The 23058-nt window shown below is 43.3% G+C and overlaps 1 protein-coding gene across 18 annotated transcripts in view; it reads left to right on the top strand.

Moving 5' to 3' along the window:
* The window catches only part of LOC101161206 (pleckstrin homology domain-containing family A member 5), a 98662-nt gene that overhangs the window by 45111 nt on the left and 30493 nt on the right, over window positions 1-23058 (top strand). For 9 of the 18 annotated variants that reach the window (XM_023952256.2, XM_078941669.1, XM_078941664.1 and 6 more), the window contains 8 exons: window positions 3090-3190; window positions 3989-4104; window positions 5163-6215; window positions 7599-7873; window positions 9132-9364; window positions 10329-10412; window positions 18784-18903; window positions 22404-22457. In XM_023952256.2, coding sequence (XP_023808024.1) covers window positions 3090-3190; window positions 3989-4104; window positions 5163-6215; window positions 7599-7873; window positions 9132-9364; window positions 10329-10412; window positions 18784-18903; window positions 22404-22457 — 2036 coding nt within the window. The remainder of the gene's footprint in view (window positions 1-3089; window positions 3191-3988; window positions 4105-5162; window positions 6216-7598; window positions 7874-9131; window positions 9365-10328; window positions 10413-18783; window positions 18904-22403; window positions 22458-23058) is intronic. The other 9 variants (XM_078941674.1, XM_078941665.1, XM_078941673.1 and 6 more) reach the window with 2 other exon arrangements.

Here is a 23058-nt window from a genome sequence, read left to right as displayed (position 1 = left end):
TTTAGGGTGTGTTGCTCAGTTCGCCAGAACAGTAATAAAAAAGGTTTCCTCCGAAAGAACGGAGGTTGGTTCTAATATTAACTCGCTCTGGAGGCTCTGAGGGTCCGAACGGAGAAGTGAACCCCGAAGGAAGATCCTTCAGCCCTGGAGAGGATCTCCCCTGCGTTTTACGACCACGGTTATAAACAGAATTGCTGTTCAGGTTCAACAGCTGTTAAGTGACAGAGGTAACAGTGAGCATGTCAACAGTATCAGCATGGCTAATGCAGACGCAAAGACAGAGCTGGAGGACCCCCCAGCCCCCATCTCCTTACGCTTTCCTGTGTGGGAACACTTTGGCTTTGTTGTCAGTATCAATGAACGGAAAAGACAATTGGATAAGTCGAATGCTGAGTGTCGACATTGTTACACGAAGAAAAGTGCATGCCACAGTAACACATCTAATCTGTAAACGAACTCAAAACGGCATCACCCAACTGTAAAAAATCGTGTCTACAAGAAAAAAAAATTGCAAGTTAAAATGTTTGTTTTTCAGGCCAGTGTTAAGTATCCAGAGTTTTTGGTTCCTGACAGCTAATAGTTGTATTATTTTATATAGCAGATCTCCAACATGGGCTAATTTTATTGATTTTTAATATAAAAGCAATAAATGCATTTTGCAAGACATTTTTTCCTGCCTTTGTGTACCTAAAAAATACCGAAAATGTATCGAACCGAGCCCTATGAAATTCTGAACTATCCGGATTGAAATTTTAGTGTATCGTTACACCCCTAGTTTCCACGTTCATGTGGGTGGTCCGGGGAATCCGGCTTCTTCCCGCCATCCAAAAACATGCTTCATAGCTTAATTAGTTACTCTAAATTGGTCATGAGGTGTGAATATGAGTGTGCATGGATGTGTGATTGTGACCCTGCGACAGACTGGCGACCTGTCCAGGATGTCCCCTGCCTTCACCCACGAGTGGCCAGGATAGGCTCCAGCATCCCTGTGACCCGAAAGGGATAAAAGGGTTTAAAAGATGAATGAATTAATTAATTTAAAAAAAAACAAATTCATCATCTGCAAGGGAACATCTGCTATATAAGATCGATAGTTACTGACTGGGGGGTTTTGCAGCCAAGTGTAAAGTTGTTGGGATGAGGGTCAGCACCTCTGAGGCCATGGTTCTCAACTGGAGAAAGGTAGTTTGCCCTCTCTTGTTGGGAGGAGTGCTCCTGCGTTTGCTGTACCAGTCCGTTGTGGTGAGGAAAAAGCTCAGCCAGAAAGGAAAGCTCTCGATTTACCCGTCAATCTTCGTTCCAGTACTGACCTATACTCATGAGCTCTGGGTCATGACCCCAAAGTACGAGGTCCCGGCTGAAGTGAGCTTCCTCCATAGGGCGCCTGGGCGCTCCCTTAGAGAAAGGGGGAGAACCTCGGTCACCCTGAGAGAGCTCGAGGTGGCTCGGACATCTGATCCGGATGCCTCCTGGACGCCTCTCTTGGTAGGTGTTCTGGGTCCCACTGGGCGGATTCCCCAGGGAAGACCCAGGACACAATTGATAGACTTCATCTGAATCCAAATTGCTTCCCTACCCCTACATTTATCCCTCCAAGCAGAAAAAATACAGACTTCAAAATCAGATGTTACTACTGCTTGATGACGTGTTCAATAGCCACCGGTAAGCTACATTAGCCCGTAGCTACCAGCCCTTGGAAAATACAAAACATCTGTTTGATAACTTTAAAAAGTCAAGCAAAAACAAAACGTCATTACTTACATTTAAATGTAAACATCTGTCTTCAGAGCACATCCACATGAGGAAATGCATTTCTCCTCCGCGCCACAGTGCAACATTCTGCACACTACCGGCCGAGGGATAGCCAGCCTTAAGCTGCTACGGCTCCTCCTCAAAATCATGTAACTCGGCTGACCTGGGACTGCTTTGGGGTCCCTCCAGAGGAGTTGGCTGGCTGGTTGGCTGGCTGTCTGGCTGGATGGATGGTGAAATGACATAAACGAACAAAGAGAAGACATGTGTAACAAACTCTGGGTTTCCTGTGTATGATTTAGTAATAACAAAACTGACAGGATTTGCATACTTATTAGGGATGCTGCAATTTTCTGTTTAAACCTAAAGTATTAGACTAAATCATGGTTCAAGTAAATTGTTGCATTCCCACTGCATACGTTTTATGTTTACGTAAACTGTCAAACAGGTTAAGTGTAATATGGTTTTAATACATTTCACCAGACTTAGTATAAGCCAACTGAAAGGTTTTTCATAGTTATTTGGTTATTAGAACATTTAAAACAAGGATTTTTTTTAAATTGTTGTTGTTTTTTGTAAAACACAAGTCAGAAATCAAACCGAATCAAAACCATAATCCAAAAGTTGAAGTCTGAACTGAATTGTGATTAATAAAAAAAAAAGAATTGTTGCATCTCTAGGCTTTGTGGATCCGTCCTTATAGCTAGCACCAAAACAACAGACACATTATTTCTGAACCTTAAGGCGGGTTCAGAGCTGATGCTCAAAGATAATCTCTCAAAGTAAAACAAATCTAACATCTGGCAATCCAAAGGCTTAACAGGTCACAGTGGACAGAGAACTAAACTGTAAAAAACATGATCTCAACCTCAAAACAGGTCAAAACAGGCTGGCAGGTCAAGATCATTCACCTGAAGAAAAATCTCTTAACAAGTCAGCAGAGATGCAGAGTGATGATGGTAGTACTCGTGATGGTACTGCTGTTTTTGGTGAACAGGCCTATTTCTAAACACTTCTGCTAGACTTCTCCTCTCCTCAACGCTGACTGTAGCTTTCATAGCAGAATGCATGGAGAAAACCCAGAGGGCACCAAGGAACTTCATTTCAGCTGATGAGAACCTTTTCAAAGTATTATAGTCAAAAGTTTAGTCTGCATCTTCAGCGACAGGTTATGGTATTAGGCTGCACCATCCAAGAGCAAGCGTGAAGGGGAGCTCAGGCTTATCTTCAGTGCGGCTTATCAACCCAACCTCAGTGCAGTGACAGCTAACAGAAAAGACATTTGGGTCGATATTTCTGTTCTAGAGGTTGCCAGCTATTGTCTTTCTTTGCTACAGATGAGAAAGAGGACAACATCCTGGGAAGTATCCTGCTTCCCAGCTTCCACATCTCCATGTTGTCAGTGGATGACCACATCAGCAAGAAATATTGCTTTAAGGTAACTAGTTCAAAGTGTTAGTTGTGTGACATAACACTGAGACTTGGGGGGGGGGGGGGAGGCTATATGGGTATGTCAAAAATAAATATGAGTTTATTTCTCCAAAGGAAAGCTAATAAAGCTAATTGTACAGAACATAGATGTCTAATATCGATTTTTGATGGTCATTTTTATAACGTTAACTGTAGTGTCATGCAAATTTACGAACATTTAAAGTCATGGGTGTTTATGGTGAAAAGTATACCTTATCATTTGGTTTTTAGTTTGCTGCGTGTTGTCATTTGTTTTATATGTCACTTTTTTGTTGTTGGCTGAATCCGAATTTGCTTTCCTACCTTTACTGCTTCTCCCGATCCCTCCTAGCAAAAAGTTGTGGAAATAATGGTGTCTTCAAATTTAGATGTTACTATCAACCGATGATGTCATCAGTACTCGCCGGTCATCTACATTAGCAACATCGGTTTTACGTCTTTAAAAAGTTATAAAAAAACAAAAAGTCCAATGTAAAAATGTCAACTTCTTTGCTTCAGAGCACTCCCACGTGAAGAAATGCACTTCTCCTCTGTGTCACAATGTGACGAGTATTATCCTACTGGCGGAGGGAAAGGCAGCCCTAAGTCGCTACGGCTCCCCCTTAAAAAACACTTTTGGACACCACTACAGCTCTAAAGCCCCTACAATTGGAGCAATAGGGAGGAGCTAGCGGGGTAGGGAAGCAATTTGGATTCGGCTTTTGAGTGTTAAAAAACTTTGTTCAAACTCTGTTTGAATTCTCAACTATGTTCCAATGCATACCAGGCCACTCATCCCAACATGCGCACCTACTATTTCTGCACGGAGACGGCGAAGGAGATGGAGGTGTGGATGAAGGTTATGACTGATGCTGCACTTGTCCAGGCTGATCCTGTCAGAAGGTTGGCGCTCCTCTCTGAGCCATTCAACCCTTCACTCACAATTCAGACTTCTGTTTTTGAGCGTATTCAAACCCTTTATCAATGCCCAATTAGGGAAATTAGTGGAAGTTATCCAGTAGTTACTTTGTGTTGACCTGATCTTCCTCACAAAGGTGAGGCAGACATCCTACTCCACGTGATGAGAGGCCATGATGGAGTTTCCAAACAAGCCAGAAAGAGAACAATAACTAGACTTTTGGGAAACCGGACACTGGTTACCTGAGACTTGAAATCTAAACCACTTAACCACATCTGATGTAAAACAGCAGCATTATATTAGCTAATTTCCACCTGCAGTATCCATTAACTGTACATAAGAACTGGACTGAGCTAGTGTGACGTCAACCATAGAAAATGCCTTACTTATAAGAACACTGCTTGTTGGAGGCAGACGACATCAGTAAGCACTGATTTGTCCGAGTTGGTCGAGTCAACGCCCACTCTCGCCAACCAGGAATGAGCTTGTTGGAAGTCCACACTCCTTCCACTGAAAGCGGGGCCTTTTATTGAGGTGTCTGATTGGTCATTTTACAACTTAAATAACTTGCAGTACTACAAAAGTATTATCAAAACAAATTAGGATTAGCAAGAAAATGTTAAAAAGATGTGGTAGAGCAAGAATGTTTATTCTGACCAATAGACTTACTGAGTAACAGCTGTTCATTACTCTATAGACGTCTATTGGATTTCAGCTTTTTGGGATCAGTAAGTACTTCATGTTTGGAATGCCAGGGTGAAGGGCTCACTCAGTCCAGTTCTCTTCTACAGTCAATGGCAGTACCTTCCATAAAGCTGTTTAAAACATATATTGCATTACCTAAAAATATACATTTAAATGTTGTAAAAATACTGGTGCTAAAAAAAGAACAACAAATAGTCATGAGACGTTTTTTAGAAATGTCACCTCAAATTTTTAGAGCTCTGATCACAAACTATACAATACAATAACTATTTGTATTTGAGGACCCCCAGCCCAACCCCATGCTCCCTTAATTTTGTAAAATTTTCTTTTGTCACAGACTTGACAAACTTAAGGTGGACCAACAGACGCCTTTAGAGTTGAACAACTTGGTGAACCACAAAGTCCTAACGCTGCCGGAGATCCAGAAAAACGAGCGCAATAGAGAACCAATGAGACAACACTCCCTCTCACAGCTGGACCACAAAAGGCAGATAGAAGAAAAGCAGAACTCCAAAAGGGAGTACTACACGTTACAGAGAGACGGAGAAAGGTACTCTGTGAAGAGGGATGGAGTCAGCTACATGCTTCAGAAGGACGGCGACCGCTACCTTCTTCACAAAGATGGGGAGAAGTTCTTACTTCGAAAGGACGGTGAGAAATACTCTGTGCCGAAAGATGGAGAGATGTTTGCTAATCACAGGGACCTTAAGAAGTGCGCCGTTCAGAAAGTGGACAATAAGTACACAGTGATGCAGTCAGAGGAAAAATATCCTCCAGAGCAGCGCCTGCTCACAAAGGACGGGGGAATGTATGAGCTGCAGAAAGCCAGGGACCAGCTCCCATTCCACCAAGACGGACAGAAACTCAGGAAGGATGTGAAGAGACAGCTTTCCTTACGGGAGGGAGAAAGGTGCGGCACAATGAGGGAGACGGGAAGCAAGTACGGGACCATCCATGTTGTTAACAGGTACGGCAGCATGAAAGAGGTGAGGAAGTACAGCACACTGAGGGACGGGGACAGATATGCTCCTCTGACGGACTCGGAGAAGTGCGCTACACTTTGTCATGGAGATAAGTACGTCTTGCAGCGAGACCTGCGCAAAGACAGGGTGCTGGCTCATAGCAGCAGCATGAAACTGCAGACGGCTCCTGAACTCTCAACCACAGCACCAGGCCAGAGCCAGGCCAACGCTAAGAAGCCCGACAGCTTAGGGTCCTGGCCAGAGGAGCCAAACGAGAACACAGATGGACGGCTTGCCAATCCCGCCAACAAGAGTCCGGCTCCAGTCCAGGAGCTAGAAAATGGTCTGTCCAGAACCAGCTCTGTGCAGCGGTTGGAAAACTGGAGCAGCGCTCAGAGGACGAGAGGAGTGGACAACGACGCAAGGAGGTGAGGCTAACCTGGAAATAACCTTTTTCGAATAAGAAGCAGTCTATATCTTTATTAAGCAAGAGAGAATGATTAAAGCTGAAGGTGATGACTGAGGACGCTCAGACCCTCCAAGAACAGAATATGATGCAATCCAATGCTTTAAAGGCAAAAATTGATGACTGAGAATCAAATGGATTTATTTTGTCTTATACTTCAGTAAATGCACATTCCTAAACGCGCATTTAGCCCATGGTGTTTACACTGGACAAGCAGGGAGGGGCTTTGTTTTTTTTCTACTGTTTACTAGAGCATGTCTGCCACCTTGGTGTCAAATAATTCAAGCCGGACTCAAATTAATTATTAAGATTTCCTTAAGATCAATTTTCAAGCGGTTGGTACTTACATGAATTAAAAAAGACGCCATTTATACATCACTACCAAATCTGAGTCCCTGATTGGTCAAAGTTTGCCCTCAACAGCCGCGTGCTTTGTACATATGTGACAAAACATGTGTAGCAATGGTGAAGCAACGGTGAAGCCCGTTTACGTAGACTTTTCACTGGAAGTGGGCGCTTGAACATGCATTTCTCAGAGCGGTGGGAATGTGGCTTAACAGAAACATTGCTGCAGTAAGAAGAAAATGTCAATATTATGAAGTTATCTTAACTCAGTTATTGTTGTGACTTTTGTTCTTTTGTTCTCTTAGACCTTTAATCTGTGGGAATTCTCCGATTATTTTGGTCAAAATCTTTTACATCATACAAGGCAAAAGCCTGTACATCTCACACAAATGCAGGGGCCAGCACACTAACGAGAAGAAAACACACAAAAATGTGAAACAATCTAGAACTACCGGTACACACTTTCATACATTTTTCTGTGTTTTATTTCAGTCTAAAAAAAATCAGGAACAGACTTTAAATAACTTTGGTCTCAGACTTGCATGACACTCCGTGTGGAGAAGTGCTGCTTCAGCAGTTTTGTCACGATAAGGACTTTGAAACGTCTGATCTGCGTGTCACTGTTAACTGGATTAAATGGGTACAGACACAAAGAGAGGAGGAATTATACCGTTTAAATATTAGATTGCACGCTTTTGTGACTGAGACATGTTCAAATCTACCTCCCATGATGAGCCACTAAGCTCCTTTTTGGACTGAAACGAGTCCTGTTCTGAGATGGGTTCAAACAAAGGACCATTTTAACAACTATGGAGCTTGGTAGATTAATCAAGCTAAGTCTGCAAGGGTCTTTCTGTCCGGATATGATAAACGTTAATGGTGCAGCAAACGACTACAAAGATCATCTGACGAGATGTGGGCATAAAGTTTTTTTTTTTAAATCGACTTTTATTTTCTTTCAAAAGAAAGATTGAGACTGTTTTGTGGTCTTTTTCTCCAGTATGATGTCGTACCAGACATTGCCCAGGAACTTGCCCAGCCACAGTGTGCAGCCCCGTTACTCAGATGGTTACTGCACCCTGCCCCGTAACAGCATGATGAGGCCCGACAGCATTTGCAGCGTGACCGGCTCCATATATGACCGGGCCCTCCGGCCAGCTGTCACCGGCGGCGTCAGCTCCGCAGAGAAGAGGAGATCCATGAGAGATGACACCATGTGGCAGCTGTATGAGTGGCAGCAACGGCAGGCAAGGCAGAGTCTGGCTGCTCCATCTGGTATGTCTTACTGTATTGTTTTAAAAGTCTCCTCGGATGCACGGCATTGTTTTGTTTTTGTTTGGATCTCAAAGGATTTGGTTTTAAAGACCCGCTCAAATAAAACATTTTTTTTTCAACATGTTCTTTTTATGCATTTTTCGGATGATGGAGGGCATTGATAAAGAAAATAGAGATTTAAAAAAGCCTTTCTGAGCATTTCTTTAGTAGAATCATTGTAAATCAGGAGCAGATGAAAACATTTTGTTTGAAAAAAATCATATTTGTGACGTAAAAAAAACGTGAACGTCTGTTTCCCTCGTCTGAGCTGGAATCTGGATCAAAACTGTACGGCTGGATAGATCTGATATTGTTCACCATTATTTTTGCAGCACTAATGTTAAGTTAAGGGGGTGAGGGGCTGTAAGCTAGCCGGACAGGGCATAAACAGAGGACTCTCAGTTATGGGTGATGGGGAAGGGGGTGGGAGTTACTACATACCAACACTGCAGCTAACAGACCACTGGGAATGATTTGAAAGTAGATAAAAAGATGATCGAAGTGGAACTTTGAGGGTTTATCTAGAAGACTTTCCATTGCTCATCTAAGGAGCAGACTAGGACTCTCAGTAACTGTACTAAGAAGCATCTCCTGCTGCTGACTAAAATGTATAAAAGTTGTTTGGAGTATTTGCTGAGAAGGTTTGGAAGAGACGTAATTTATACTCAGTTATCTAAAGGTCGTGTAACGCAGCCACTACGTACGTTTTGCACATTTTTCTCCTTTGAGTATTTCTTTCGTTCGTCATTCGTCAATGTCCATCGAGGGTTTTGGCTGACAGGTCTTTACGTGAATTTGGTTTTGAGCTTTTTAAACTTTTTGATCTGTTCCGAATTACGCAGTTTATGTGTATTTTACTTAAATATTTTTATTTTTATTTTTGTATTTTTTTGTTGCGCTCAGAGTAGTCAGCAAAATCAAAGATAGAAAAAAAAGGGAAATGTGACACAACGCATGCAAAAACATGCGTTTTGCAAACACAATAAACCTTTTTTGAAAGCAAAAAAAAAATTTGAAAGCAAAAAAAAAGTCTTTGAAAGCAAAGAAAATAAATAAATTTGGGAAAAAAAGGAAAAGCAAATATTTAATATTTTCATTTGCAACTTAGAATGTTTTGTGTCCAATGTAATGGCAGAAATATCACTCCATACACTTTGAGACCATAGTTGCATTGCACAGGGTTTGTAAATCAGCGTGTTTGTCCTTGTCTTCCCTCCAGGTGCCGGTCACTATGCAACCCTCCCTAACAAAAAGAGCATGGACATTTCTCAGTATGCTGCCCCCTCCATCCCTACCTCGCCGTCACACAGCTCTGTGGGCCTGTACAGCACTTTCTCTCCTCCCCGTCAGTCGCTGACTCACAACCCCGCCAACTCGCACTCTGAGGTGACCTCACCTGTCGTCAGAGGGGATGTGACGTTGGAGCGCAGGCCAAGGTCACTCCCTCCTAAGGTGAGTGATATAATTTGTGCAAGCTGCACATTTAAAGCTAATAAGATCGTTGAGTTTTGTGTTTTATTTCAGTCATCATTACGCCGCTGCTCCACTGTCTGTAGGACATTTACCCAGCAGACATTTCTCAAACTGATTTTTCTCCTCCAAACACACTGAACTTATGTTATTCCTCCCTTTAGTTCTCTTTTTGGGTTTGTGGACACTCTGTCTGCTTTCACGCTGAAGTGAACCGCACCAGAGTTCACTTGCAGGTTGAACAGACACAATCATTCTGTATGGGACAAGAGTTTACTTGTTTGCTCTCAACCACAGTAAAGGTGCGCTTTTCATACCTATGGTGCCGTCAGTAGAACCCTGCTCTGGTACAGATCTGAATCCTGAGACCAGTCGCTCAAAGCGCTTACAATGTGTCCATTATTCATTCACTCCTCATTCATGCTTTGTGATGGTAAGCTACTGATGTAGCCACCTCTGTCGGCAGACTGACAGAGGTGGCCACACTATTGTGTTCACTGCTGCTTCTTAGTTATTTTATGGCAAGTAGTTGTTTTGAATAGGCGGTTTTGGATGACACACCACCTAATGTTCTCTCCCTGAGCTTGACGAGCTGGAAACAAGGTGGCATCTATTCCTATTAGTGCACTGCACTGACACAGGCATGGAGAAACAGTGTCCATTGCCCTGGAAAACTAGCTACTGAAAAATACAATCACAAATATCTTCAGGCTTCTGAATTAGAAAGTCATATTTGTCAATAAAGAAAGTGGACCTCAATCAACGAGAAGTTAGCCATGCTACCTTTAGCTTCTCGTATTGAAACATCTAAAAAGCCACAAGTAAAGCACAATTTAAAATGGATTCATATTGTGGAAATGGGGAGGGGGGGAGTCGATAGGGGGGAGAACCTGCAGACGCCTGACTTCCAGAGAGTCCAGTAGACATCCTGTCTCTTTTCTCGCAGTACGGATATTCTCTGGACCGGCGATCTATGGCAGCCTGCACCCCTCCTCAGCCAATCACTGCACAGTCTCTGCAAGGCAAGACGGTGAGTGCCTCTGTGGCTCCAGACACACGCGACGCATCACAGACACGCATCCAACACACACCTGACATACACACCTGAAACACACACCTGACATACACACCTGAAACACACCTACACACACCTGACACACAAACCTGACATACACATATGACACACATCAACACACACCTGACAAACACACCTGAAACACACTAACACACATCTGACACACACACCTAATTTACACCACCACACACTGACATATATCCAAAACACACCTGACACACACACACCAACACACACCTGGCACACACACACCAAGCACATACAGAAACATAGCCAACAAACACCTGAAATACTCACCTGACATACACATATGACACACATCAACACACACCTGACACACACCCCTGACATACACATATGACACACACCAACACACACCTGACTTACACACCTGACACACACACCTAAGATACACCAACACACACCGACAGATATCCAACACACACCTGACACACACACACAAAACACATACAGAAACATCGCCAACAAACACCTGACACACACCCCTGACATACACATATGACACACATCAACACACACCTGACACACACACCTGACGTACACACATGAGAGACACAAATGACAGACACCAACACACACCTGGCACACACACACCAAGCACATACAGAAACATAGCCAACAAACACCTGACACACTTACCTGACACAAACATATGACACACATCAACACACACCTGACACACTCACCTGACATACACAACTGAAACACACCAACACACACCTGACACACACATCTGACATACACATATGACACACATCAACACACACCTGACATACACACCTGAAACACACTAACACACACGTGACACACACACCTGACATACACACCTGAAACACACCAACACACACCTAATATACATCAACACACACCTGACACACACACCTGACATACACACCTGAAACACACCTACACACACCTGACACACAAACCTGACATCCACATATGACACACATCAACACACACCTGACAAACACACCTGAAACACACTAACACACACCTGACACACACACCTAATTTACACCACCACACACTGACACATATCCAAAACACACCTGACACACACACACCAACACACACCTGGCACAAACACACCAAGCACATACAGAAACATAGCCAACAAACACCTGAAATACTCACCTGACATACGCATATGACACACATCAACACACACCTGACACACACTCCTGAAATACACGTATGACACACACCAACACACACCTGACTTACACACCTGACACACACACCTAAGATACACCCCTGACATACACATATGACACACACCAACACACACCTGACTTACACACCTGACACACACCCCTGACAAACACATATGACACACATCAACACACACCTGACACACACACCTGACGTACACACATGAGAGACACAAATGACAGACACCAACACACACCTGGCACACACACACCAAGCACATACAGAAACATAGCCAACAAACACCTGACACACTTACCTGACACAAACATATGACACACATCAACACACACCTGATTCACACACCTGACACACACACCTAAGATACACCAACACACACCGACAGATATCCAACACACACCTGACACACACACACAAAACACATACAGAAACATCGCCAACAAACACCTGACACACACCCCTGACATACACATATGACACACATCAACACACACCTGACACACACACCTGACGTACACACATGAGAGACACAAATGACAGACACCAACACACACCTGGCACACACACACCAAGCACATACAGAAACATAGCCAACAAACACCTGACACACTTACCTGACACAAACATATGACACACATCAACACACACCTGACACACTCACCTGACATACACACCTGAAACACACCAACACACACCTGACACACACATCTGACATACACATATGACACACATCAACACACACCTGACATACACACCTGAAACACACTAACACACACCTGACACACACACCTGACATACACACCTGAAACACACCAACACACACCTAATATACATCAACACACACCTGACACACACACCTGACATACACACATGAGAGACACAAATGACAGACACCAACACACACCTGGAACACACACACCAAGCACATACAGAAACATAGCCAACAAACACCTGACACACTTACCTGACACAAACATATGACACACATCAACACACACCTGACACACACACCTGACATACACACCTGTAACACACCAACACACACCTGACATACACATATGACACACATCAACAGACACCTGACATACACACCTGAAACACATTAACACACACCTGACACACACACCTGACATACACACCTGAAACACACCAACACACACCTGACACACACACACCAACACACACCTGGCACACACACACCAAGCACATACAGAAACATAGCCAACAAACACCTGAAATACTCACCTGACATACACATATGACACACATCAACACACACCTGACACACACCCCTGACATACACATATGACACACACCAACACACACCTGACTTACACACCTGACACACACACCTAAGATATACCAACACACACCGACTGATATCCAACACACACCTGACACACACACACAAAACACATACAGAAACATCGCCAACAAACACCTGACACACACCCCTGACATACACATATGACACACATCAACACACACCTGACACACACACCTGACGTACACACATGAGAGACACAAATGACAGACACCAACACACACCTGGCACACACACACCAAGCACATACAGAAACATAGCCAACAAACACCTGACACACTTACCTGACACAAACATATGACACACATCAACACACACCTGACACACACACCTGGCATACACACCTGAAACACACCAATACACACCTGACACACACACACCAACACACACCTGGCACACACACACCAAGCACATACAGAAACATAGCCAACAAACACCTGAAATACTCACCTGACATACACATATGACACACATCAACACACACCTGACTTACACACCTGACACACACACCAAAGATACACCCCTGACATACACATATGACACACACCAACACACACCTGACTTACACACCTGACACACACACCTAAGATAAACCAACACACACCGACAGATATCCAACACACACCTGACACACACACACAAAACACATACAGAAACATCGCCAACAAACACCTGACACACACCCCTGACATACACATATGACACACATCAACACACACCTGACACACACACCTGACGTACACACATGAGAGACACAAATGACAGACACCAACACACACCTGACAAACACACCTAAGATACACCGACAGATATCCAACACACACCTGACACACACCCCTGACATACACGTATGACACACACCAACACACACCTGACTCACACACCTGACACACACACCTAAGATACACCAACACACACCGACAGATATCCAACACACACCTGACACACACACACCAAACACATACAGAAACATCGCCAACAAACACCTGACACACACCCCTGACATACACATATGACACACATCAACACACACCTGACACACACACCTGACGTACACACATGAGAGACACAAATGACAGACACCAACACACACCTGACAAACACACCTAAGATACACCGACAGATATCCAACACACACCTGACACACACCCCTGACATACACATATGACACACACCAACACACACCTGACTCACACACCTGACACACACACCTAAGATACACCAACACACACCGACAGATATCCAACACACACCTGACACACACACACCAAACACATACAGAAACATCGCCAACAAACACCTGACACACACCCCTGACATACACATATGACACACATCAACACACACCTGACACACACCCCTGACATACACATATGACACACATCAACACACACCTGACACACACACCTGACGTACACACATGAGAGACACAAATGACAGACACCAACACACACCTGGCACACACACACCAAGCACATACAGAAACATAGCCAACAAACACCTGAAATACTCACCTGACATACACATATGACACACATCAACACACACCTGACTTACACACCTGACACACACACCAAAGATACACCCCTGACATACACATATGACACACACCAACACACACCTGACTTACACACCTGACACACACACCTAAGATACACCAACACACACTGACAGATATCCAACACACACCTGACACACACACACAAAACACATACAGAAACATCGCCAACAAACACCTGACACACACCCCTGACATACACATATGACACACATCAACACACACCTGACACACACACCTGACGTACACACATGAGAGACACAAATGACAGACACCAACACACACCTGACAAACACACCTAAGATACACCGACAGATATCCAACACACACCTGACACACACCCCTGACATACACATATGACACACACCAACACACACCTGACTCACACACCTGACACACACACCTAAGATACACCAACACACACCGACAGATATCCAACACACACCTGACACACACACACCAAACACATACAGAAACATCGCCAACAAACACCTGACACACACCCCTGACATACACATATGACACACATCAACACACACCTGACACACACACCTGACGTACACACATGAGAGACACAAATGACAGACACCAACACACACCTGGCACACACACACCAAGCACATACAGAAACATAGCCAACAAACACCTGACACACTTACCTGACACAAACATATGACACACATCAACACACACCTGACACACACCCCTGACATACACATATGACACACACCAACACACATCTGACACACACACCTAATAAACACCAACACACACCGACAGATATCCAACACACACCTGACACACACACACAAAACACATACAGAAACATCGCCAACAAACACCTGACACACACCCCTGACATACACATATGACACACATCAACACACACCTGACACACACACCTGACGTACACACATGAGAGACACAAATGACAGACACCAACACACACCTGACAAACACACCTAAGATACACCGACTGATATCCAACACACACCTGACACACACCCCTGAAGATACACATATGACACACATCAACACACACCTGACACACACACCTGACATACACACGAGAGACACAAATGACAGACACCAACACACACCTGGCACACACACACCAAGCACATACAGAAACATAGCCAACAAACACCTGACACACTTACCTGACACAAACATATGACACACATTAACACACACCTGACACACACACCTGGCATACACACCTGAAACACACCAATACACACCTGACACACACACACCAACACACACCTGGCACACACACACCAAGCACATACAGAAACATAGCCAACAAACACCTGAAATACTCACCTGACATACACATATGACACACATCAACACACACCTGACTTACACACCTGACACACACACCAAAGATACACCCCTGACATACACATATGACACACACCAACACACACCTGACTTACACACCTGACACACACACCTAAGATACACCAACACACACCGACAGATATCCAACACACACCTGACACACACACACAAAACACATACAGAAACATCGCCAACAAACACCTGACACACACCCCTGACATACACATATGACACACATCAACACACACCTGACACACACACCTGACGTACACACATGAGAGACACAAATGACAGACACCAACACACACCTGACAAACACACCTAAGATACACCGACAGATATCCAACACACACCTGACACACACCCCTGACATACACATATGACACACACCAACACACACCTGACTCACACACCTGACACACACACCTAAGATACACCAACACACACCGACAGATATCCAACACACACCTGACACACACACACCAAACACATACAGAAACATCGCCAACAAACACCTGACACACACCCCTGACATACACATATGACACACGTCAACACACACCTGACACACACACCTGACGTACACACATGAGAGACACAAATGACAGACACCAACACACACCTGACAAACACACCTAAGATACACCGACAGATATCCAACACACACCTGACACACACCCCTGACATACACATATGACACACACCAACACACACCTGACTCACACACCTGACACACACACCTAAAATACACCAACACACACCGACAGATATCCAACACACACCTGACACACACACACCAAACACATACAGAAACATCGCCAACAAACACCTGACACACACCCCTGACATACACATATGACACACATCAACACACACCTGACACACACACCTGACGTACACACATGAGAGACACAAATGACAGACACCAACACACACCTGGCACACACACACCAAGCACATACAGAAACATAGCCAACAAACACCTGAAATACTCACCTGACATACACATATGACACACATCAACACACACCTGACTTACACACCTGACACACACACCAAAGATACACCCCTGACATACACATATGACACACACCAACACACACCTGACTTACACACCTGTCACACACACATAAGATACACCAACACACACCGACAGATATCCAACACACACCTGACACACACACACAAAACACATACAGAAACATCGCCAACAAACACCTGACACACACCCCTGACATACACATATGACACACATCAACACACACCTGACACACACACCTGACGTACACACATGAGAGACACAAATGACAGACACCAACACACACCTGACAAACACACCTAAGATACACCGACAGATATCCAACACACACCTGACACACACCCCTGACATACACATATGACACACACCAACACACACCTGACTCACACACCTGACACACACACCTAAGATACACCAACACACACCGACAGATATCCAACACACACCTGACACACACACACCAAACACATACAGAAACATCGCCAACAAACACCTGACACACACCCCTGACATACACATATGACACACATCAACACACACCTGACACACACACCTGACGTACACACATGAGAGACACAAATGACAGACACCAACACACACCTGGCACACACACACCAAGCACATACAGAAACATAGCCAACAAACACCTGACACACTTACCTGACACAAACATATGACACACATCAACACACACCTGACACACACCCCTGACATACACATATGACACACACCAACACTCATCTGACACACACACCTAATAAACACCAACACACACCGACAGATATCCAACACACACCTGACACACACACACAAAACACATACAGAAACATCGCCAAAAAACACCTGACACACACCCCTGACATACACATATGACACACATCAACACACACCTGACACACACACCTGACGTACACACATGAGAGACACAAATGACAGACACCAACACACACCTGACAAACACACCTAAGATACACCGACAGATATCCAACACACACCTGACACACACCCCTGACATACACATATGACACACATCAACACACACCTGACACACACACCTGACATACACACATGAGAGACACAAATGACAGACACCAACACACACCTAACATACACATATGACACACACCAACACACACCTGACACACACACCTAATATACACCTACACACACTCGACACACGTCCAACACACACCTAGGTATCTGAGTGTGCTCTGCTGCTGCTCATCTTAATGTGATTTTTCTTGGGGGAACTCTGTGTTTTTAAATAGCCGATAACATTTTTAATGTGGCAGACGTAAAAGAAACAAGCAAAGGCCTCCTCTCTTGCTCTGTCTCCATCCCAGTGAAAATATCTTCCCTTGTCTTTTTTTGTTCCGTTTCTCTAGTTTCAAAGCCCCAGAGGTTTTTTTGTCAACTATAGATTAAAAGCACAGTTCCTGTCTTAGTCAGTGTTCTTTTAGCAAACCTCAAGAGTCTAATGATTTCTCTCTCTCCTCTTGTGTCAGAGTTTGACTCTCTGGAGCAGAAAGAAAAGTCTGTGCAGTGTCTGCAAAAAAAAAAAAAAAGAAAATTATAAAAATACCTTTTTTCGCACCAGAAGTGATCATTTACCAATTTCCATGTTTGCTCTTAACTTTTCTGCTCCTCAGAACTTTACATTTTCTCTGTTTTACATCTTCTCTGCGTTGTGCTCCAGGTTTCACTGCAGGCTTGAACTGAAACAGTTGAGTTACTTTCAGTAAATGTTTCTGAAAAGGCCACAGCACATCATTCTGGAGGAAACCACAATTCTGCACTTGTAGGACGATCAAAAATGAATCTCTGTGGTGTCTTGTTGTTCTCCTCTGTGTGTTGCTCTGTGCAGCCCGAGGAGCTGACCCTGCTGCTGATCAAGCTCCGCCGGCAGCAGGCGGAGCTCAACAGCCTGCGGGAACACACTGTAGCTCAGCTTGTGGCCCTGGGCATGGAGGGGCCAAACGCCAAGGTCAGCAAGGACTTTTATGTCTGTGCATGAGTGTGCAGGGAGGTGCCCAAACTGGAGTGGTTGGTGGGTGATGGTGGTGGTGGTTTAGGGGGGTCTGGTGAGTGCACTTTGTCTGTTCAACATGGAAAATGAACATCACCAAACAGGGTCATCAAGCCTCCATCAAGTCAGATATGTTAGCAGTAGTTTACCCAGAATAGAGAAAAATTGACCTAATTAATAAAGCAAATGGTTGGAGGTATTTCCTTTCTTGTTTTTACATGCATTAAGAAAATCGATGTCGTTTATGTTAGACAAAAATAACAGATTTACAGGTATGAGTTTTCTTCATGTTCAGTCCAGAATACGGTGTCAGGTTTGGATGGAGAAAAGTCCTCACTTCAGGTTCGTCTGTTAACATCACAGCTGCATCTCCATGACGATGATCCAGGGAAATTTTGCCACTTAGAGGAAGAAGTTTTTGATCAAAATGACTACAGAAAAAGGCACGAAAGCAACACTTGAGTTTTGTAAATGCAAACACGTCTATAGTAAAACTTCCTCGATAAATTCTAATTTAATTAAAAACACAACACTGGAAATGCATTACAAATATAGATAATATTTGAAATCCTCATGAACCCTAAAGTGTGATCATGTAAAAACATAAGGAAGGAGTGCAGTGGTGAGGCATCCATGTGCTGAGTTGTTCCACTCTGATCATCTTTTGATGTATTTTCAAAGCGTTCCCAGTGGTCTTTTCATTATGATTATGACTTTTATGACAAAATCCAAGAACCTGTGTCGTTTTCTAGGACATAGCTTCTGCAGAGCTGTAGGAGTTCATAAGAAATTTACCCGTGTTGTGGGTGGGACTGTTGATGTGAGGCAACTTCGCCGCCGACCCTTCCTCACTGCAGAGAGCTCTCTGTATACATGCTCTTCTGCTAGCTTCTAGCCGCTCACAAACCCAGCCTAATATTAGCAGTGCTACAAAAATGGCTTTCAATATCAGAGCTAACCAGTTGGACAGTTTTTATCCAGATTCCAGGTCAGCAAAGGAAATAAAGACGTTCATGGATCTATTTATCTGTACGGATCTATGTGTTTGCGCATTTTCCACGTATGAAATTTCAGTCTTTCGTGATACATTGGTGATATATGTAATTCATGTGTTTCTTGCATCCATCAATGTGTGCAGATGTCCGTTGAGGGTTTTGGCCAACAGGTCTTTACGTGAATTTGTTTTGAGCTGTTCAAAATTTTTGTTCGGTTGAGAATCATGCAATTTACAGGTATTCTACGTAGTTTATAAGCAATTATCACGTAAATCTTAGGCAATTGTATGTGATTATTGCAAGATACATATGCAAATTTGTGTCACATACAGTACAGACCAAAAGTTTGGACACACCTTCTCATTCAAAGAGTTTTCTTTATTTTCATGACTATGAAAATTGTAGATTCACACTGAAGGCATTAAAACTGTGAATGAATACATGTGGAATTATATTCATAACAAAAAAGTGTGAAACAACTGAAAATATGTCATATTGTAGGTTCTACAAAGTAGCTACCTTTTGATTTGATTCCTGCTTTGCACACTCTTGGCAGTCTCATGATGAGCTTCTAGAGGTAGTCACCTGAAATATTTTTTACTTCACAGATGTGCCCTGTCAGGTTTAATAAGCGTGATTTCTTTCCTTATAAATGGGGTTGGGACCATCAGTTGTGTTGTGCAGAAGTCTGGTGGATACACAGTTGATAGTCCAACTGAATAGACTGTTAGAAGTTGTATTCGTTAGGTCTAGAAAAAAGTAGCTAAGTACAGAAAAACGAGTGACCATTATTAAGAAATGAAGGTCAGTCAGTCGGAATAATTGGGAAAACTTTGAAAGTGTCACCAAGTGCAGTCACAAAAACCATCAAGCACTACTAAGAAACTGGCTCACATGCGGACCACCCCAGGAAAGGAGCTGGTGACACTGTTGGGGATTTATTCCAAATTGAAGGCATACTGAACCAGCATGGCTACCACAGCATCTTGCAGCGGCATGCTATTCCATCCAGTTTGCGTTTAGTTGGACCATCATTTATTTTTCAAAAGGACAATAACGCCAAACACACCTCCAGGCTGTGTAAGGGCTATTTGACCAAGAAGGAGAGTTATAGGGTGCTGCGCCAGATGACCTGGCCTCCAAAGTCACCAGACCTGAACCCAATCTAGATGGTTTGGGGTGAGCTGGACCGCAGACTGAAGGCAAAAGGCCCAACAAGTGCTAAGCATCTCTGGGAACTACCTCCTCAACTCATCAAGAGAATGCCAAGAGTGTGCAAAGCAAAAGGTGGCTACTATGAAGAACCTACAATATGATATATTTTCAGTAGTTTCACACTTTTTTTGTTATGTATATAGTTCCACATGTGTTAATTCACAGTTTTTAAGCCTTCAGTGTGAATCTACAATTTTCATAGTCATGAAAATAAAGAAAACTCTTTGAATGACAAGGTGTGTCCAAACTTTTGGTCTGTACTGTATCTCTAACGGACTTTTCAAACATGTACCAAATCACGTTTAAATTACTTAACTGACACACAAGTCATTAATGAATTACATATACAGCACAATAATCACGCACAGTTGGTTGATGTGTTCTTTTCCGTGGTTTTTTCATGCTCGGTTTTAGCGTGGTTCATTCGTGATACATCTGTGAAAATTTCACGTAAAGACCACTACTTTTCTCACTTTTTCCATGGATGACCAATTTTCATCCGTGCAATATGCGCAAAATTTACAGCAGAAAATTATGTAAACAGTTTGACGTACATTTAAGCAGAAATGTGATAGCAATACTTGGTAATATGCATGCTAATCATTTCATTTTGGTTGCATTGCACTGGCATGTCATTGTGATGTGACAAGACAGCAGGTTTTCTGGTGTTGTGTTAAGATTAAGAGTTTATTGCCATTTGTACATATTAAACATTTGTAGAGGTGTAGGGGTTGTGCGTGTTGTTGCATGTCATTGCATCTGTTGGGATTTCCGATTGTTGTGATGCACGAAAACATGAATACTCTCATTCATCCAGAATGGTCCTAGAAAAGAAGAAAATTTGAAAAAATATCGTCTGGACTTTGTTGATGTTAAAGACCTCGTATTAAAGAGGCTTCTCAATTCAGATCAGACCAAAAAGGAGAAATTCCAAAAGTATAAGAAAGGAAAGCCTGTTAATCTGTTATCAGCATGTAGCTCCTCTGATTCTTCTAGAACAAATCTTCTGAGCATTGATGAGAAACTTGTTTGCTATAACATAGCCAGTTCTCTGTTGGTCTGAAGACAGCAGGGGAAATCAGACATTCAACCTTCTGAGCTGAACTGTTTCATAAATTCCTCCACAGTTCTTGGGTATTTCTTCTTATCTGCACCTTCTTGTGTTTTTCTCTTATGACCTTCGTTTGCTCCTCTGTCTTTGAAACCCTTTTTCCATGGTTTCTCCTTCTTTTTCTGTGGCTTCTGCAGACAGATGTTCTCACCCATCACCTACAGAGGAACCTGACTTACCTGGACAGCCAGGTGAGGAGTGTAAACTGTGCAACACTGGAGCGAAGCTCTCCCTTACTGTAGACAAGAAGTTGAAGCCTGTGAGCAGACCTGATATCATTTTACTTGTGACAAACACACTAAATAAAAAATCTTAAGCCACTTTTTTCACCTCAAATCCATTTTATAATTTGGATTTGATGTTTATTGGTGGCTTACTGTGATTTTGCCAGAGGTAGTTATGAGTCACACACTTACTGGAGTAGCTGATCATTTGATGGCACCATAGTTCTTACTTTTGGCTCCCATTTCTCATTTTTTACACATTTTATGTTATACATCAGCAAAAGCATAAGAATCCTGATCAGATAAATAATAATTCCCAAAACAATATCTGCACCTGGACAAAACTATTAATGTCTATATAGCAAATTGAGCAGATCTCCTTGTGAAATGTCTCCAAGGACTTGAGAGCTGTCATAACCCATTACAGTTACATGTCACTACAAGGCAGTGAGCAGCTGTTCCCTCCAGGGTTTCAGCCTATTCTTCACTGGCCACATTTCACTCTCATCCCACCACATGCTGAAGGTTTCAGTGGCCTTGTGGAGGATGGTCCTTCAGATGTGGCACG

The sequence above is a fragment of the Oryzias latipes genome, chromosome 23 (assembly GCF_053564925.1).
Source record: "Oryzias latipes strain Hd-rR chromosome 23, Olatipes_Hd-rR_3.1".
Taxonomy (NCBI): domain Eukaryota; kingdom Metazoa; phylum Chordata; class Actinopteri; order Beloniformes; family Adrianichthyidae; genus Oryzias; species Oryzias latipes.
Note: the sequence above shows the minus strand (reverse complement) of the source record. Positions and strands in the feature narration are given on the sequence as shown.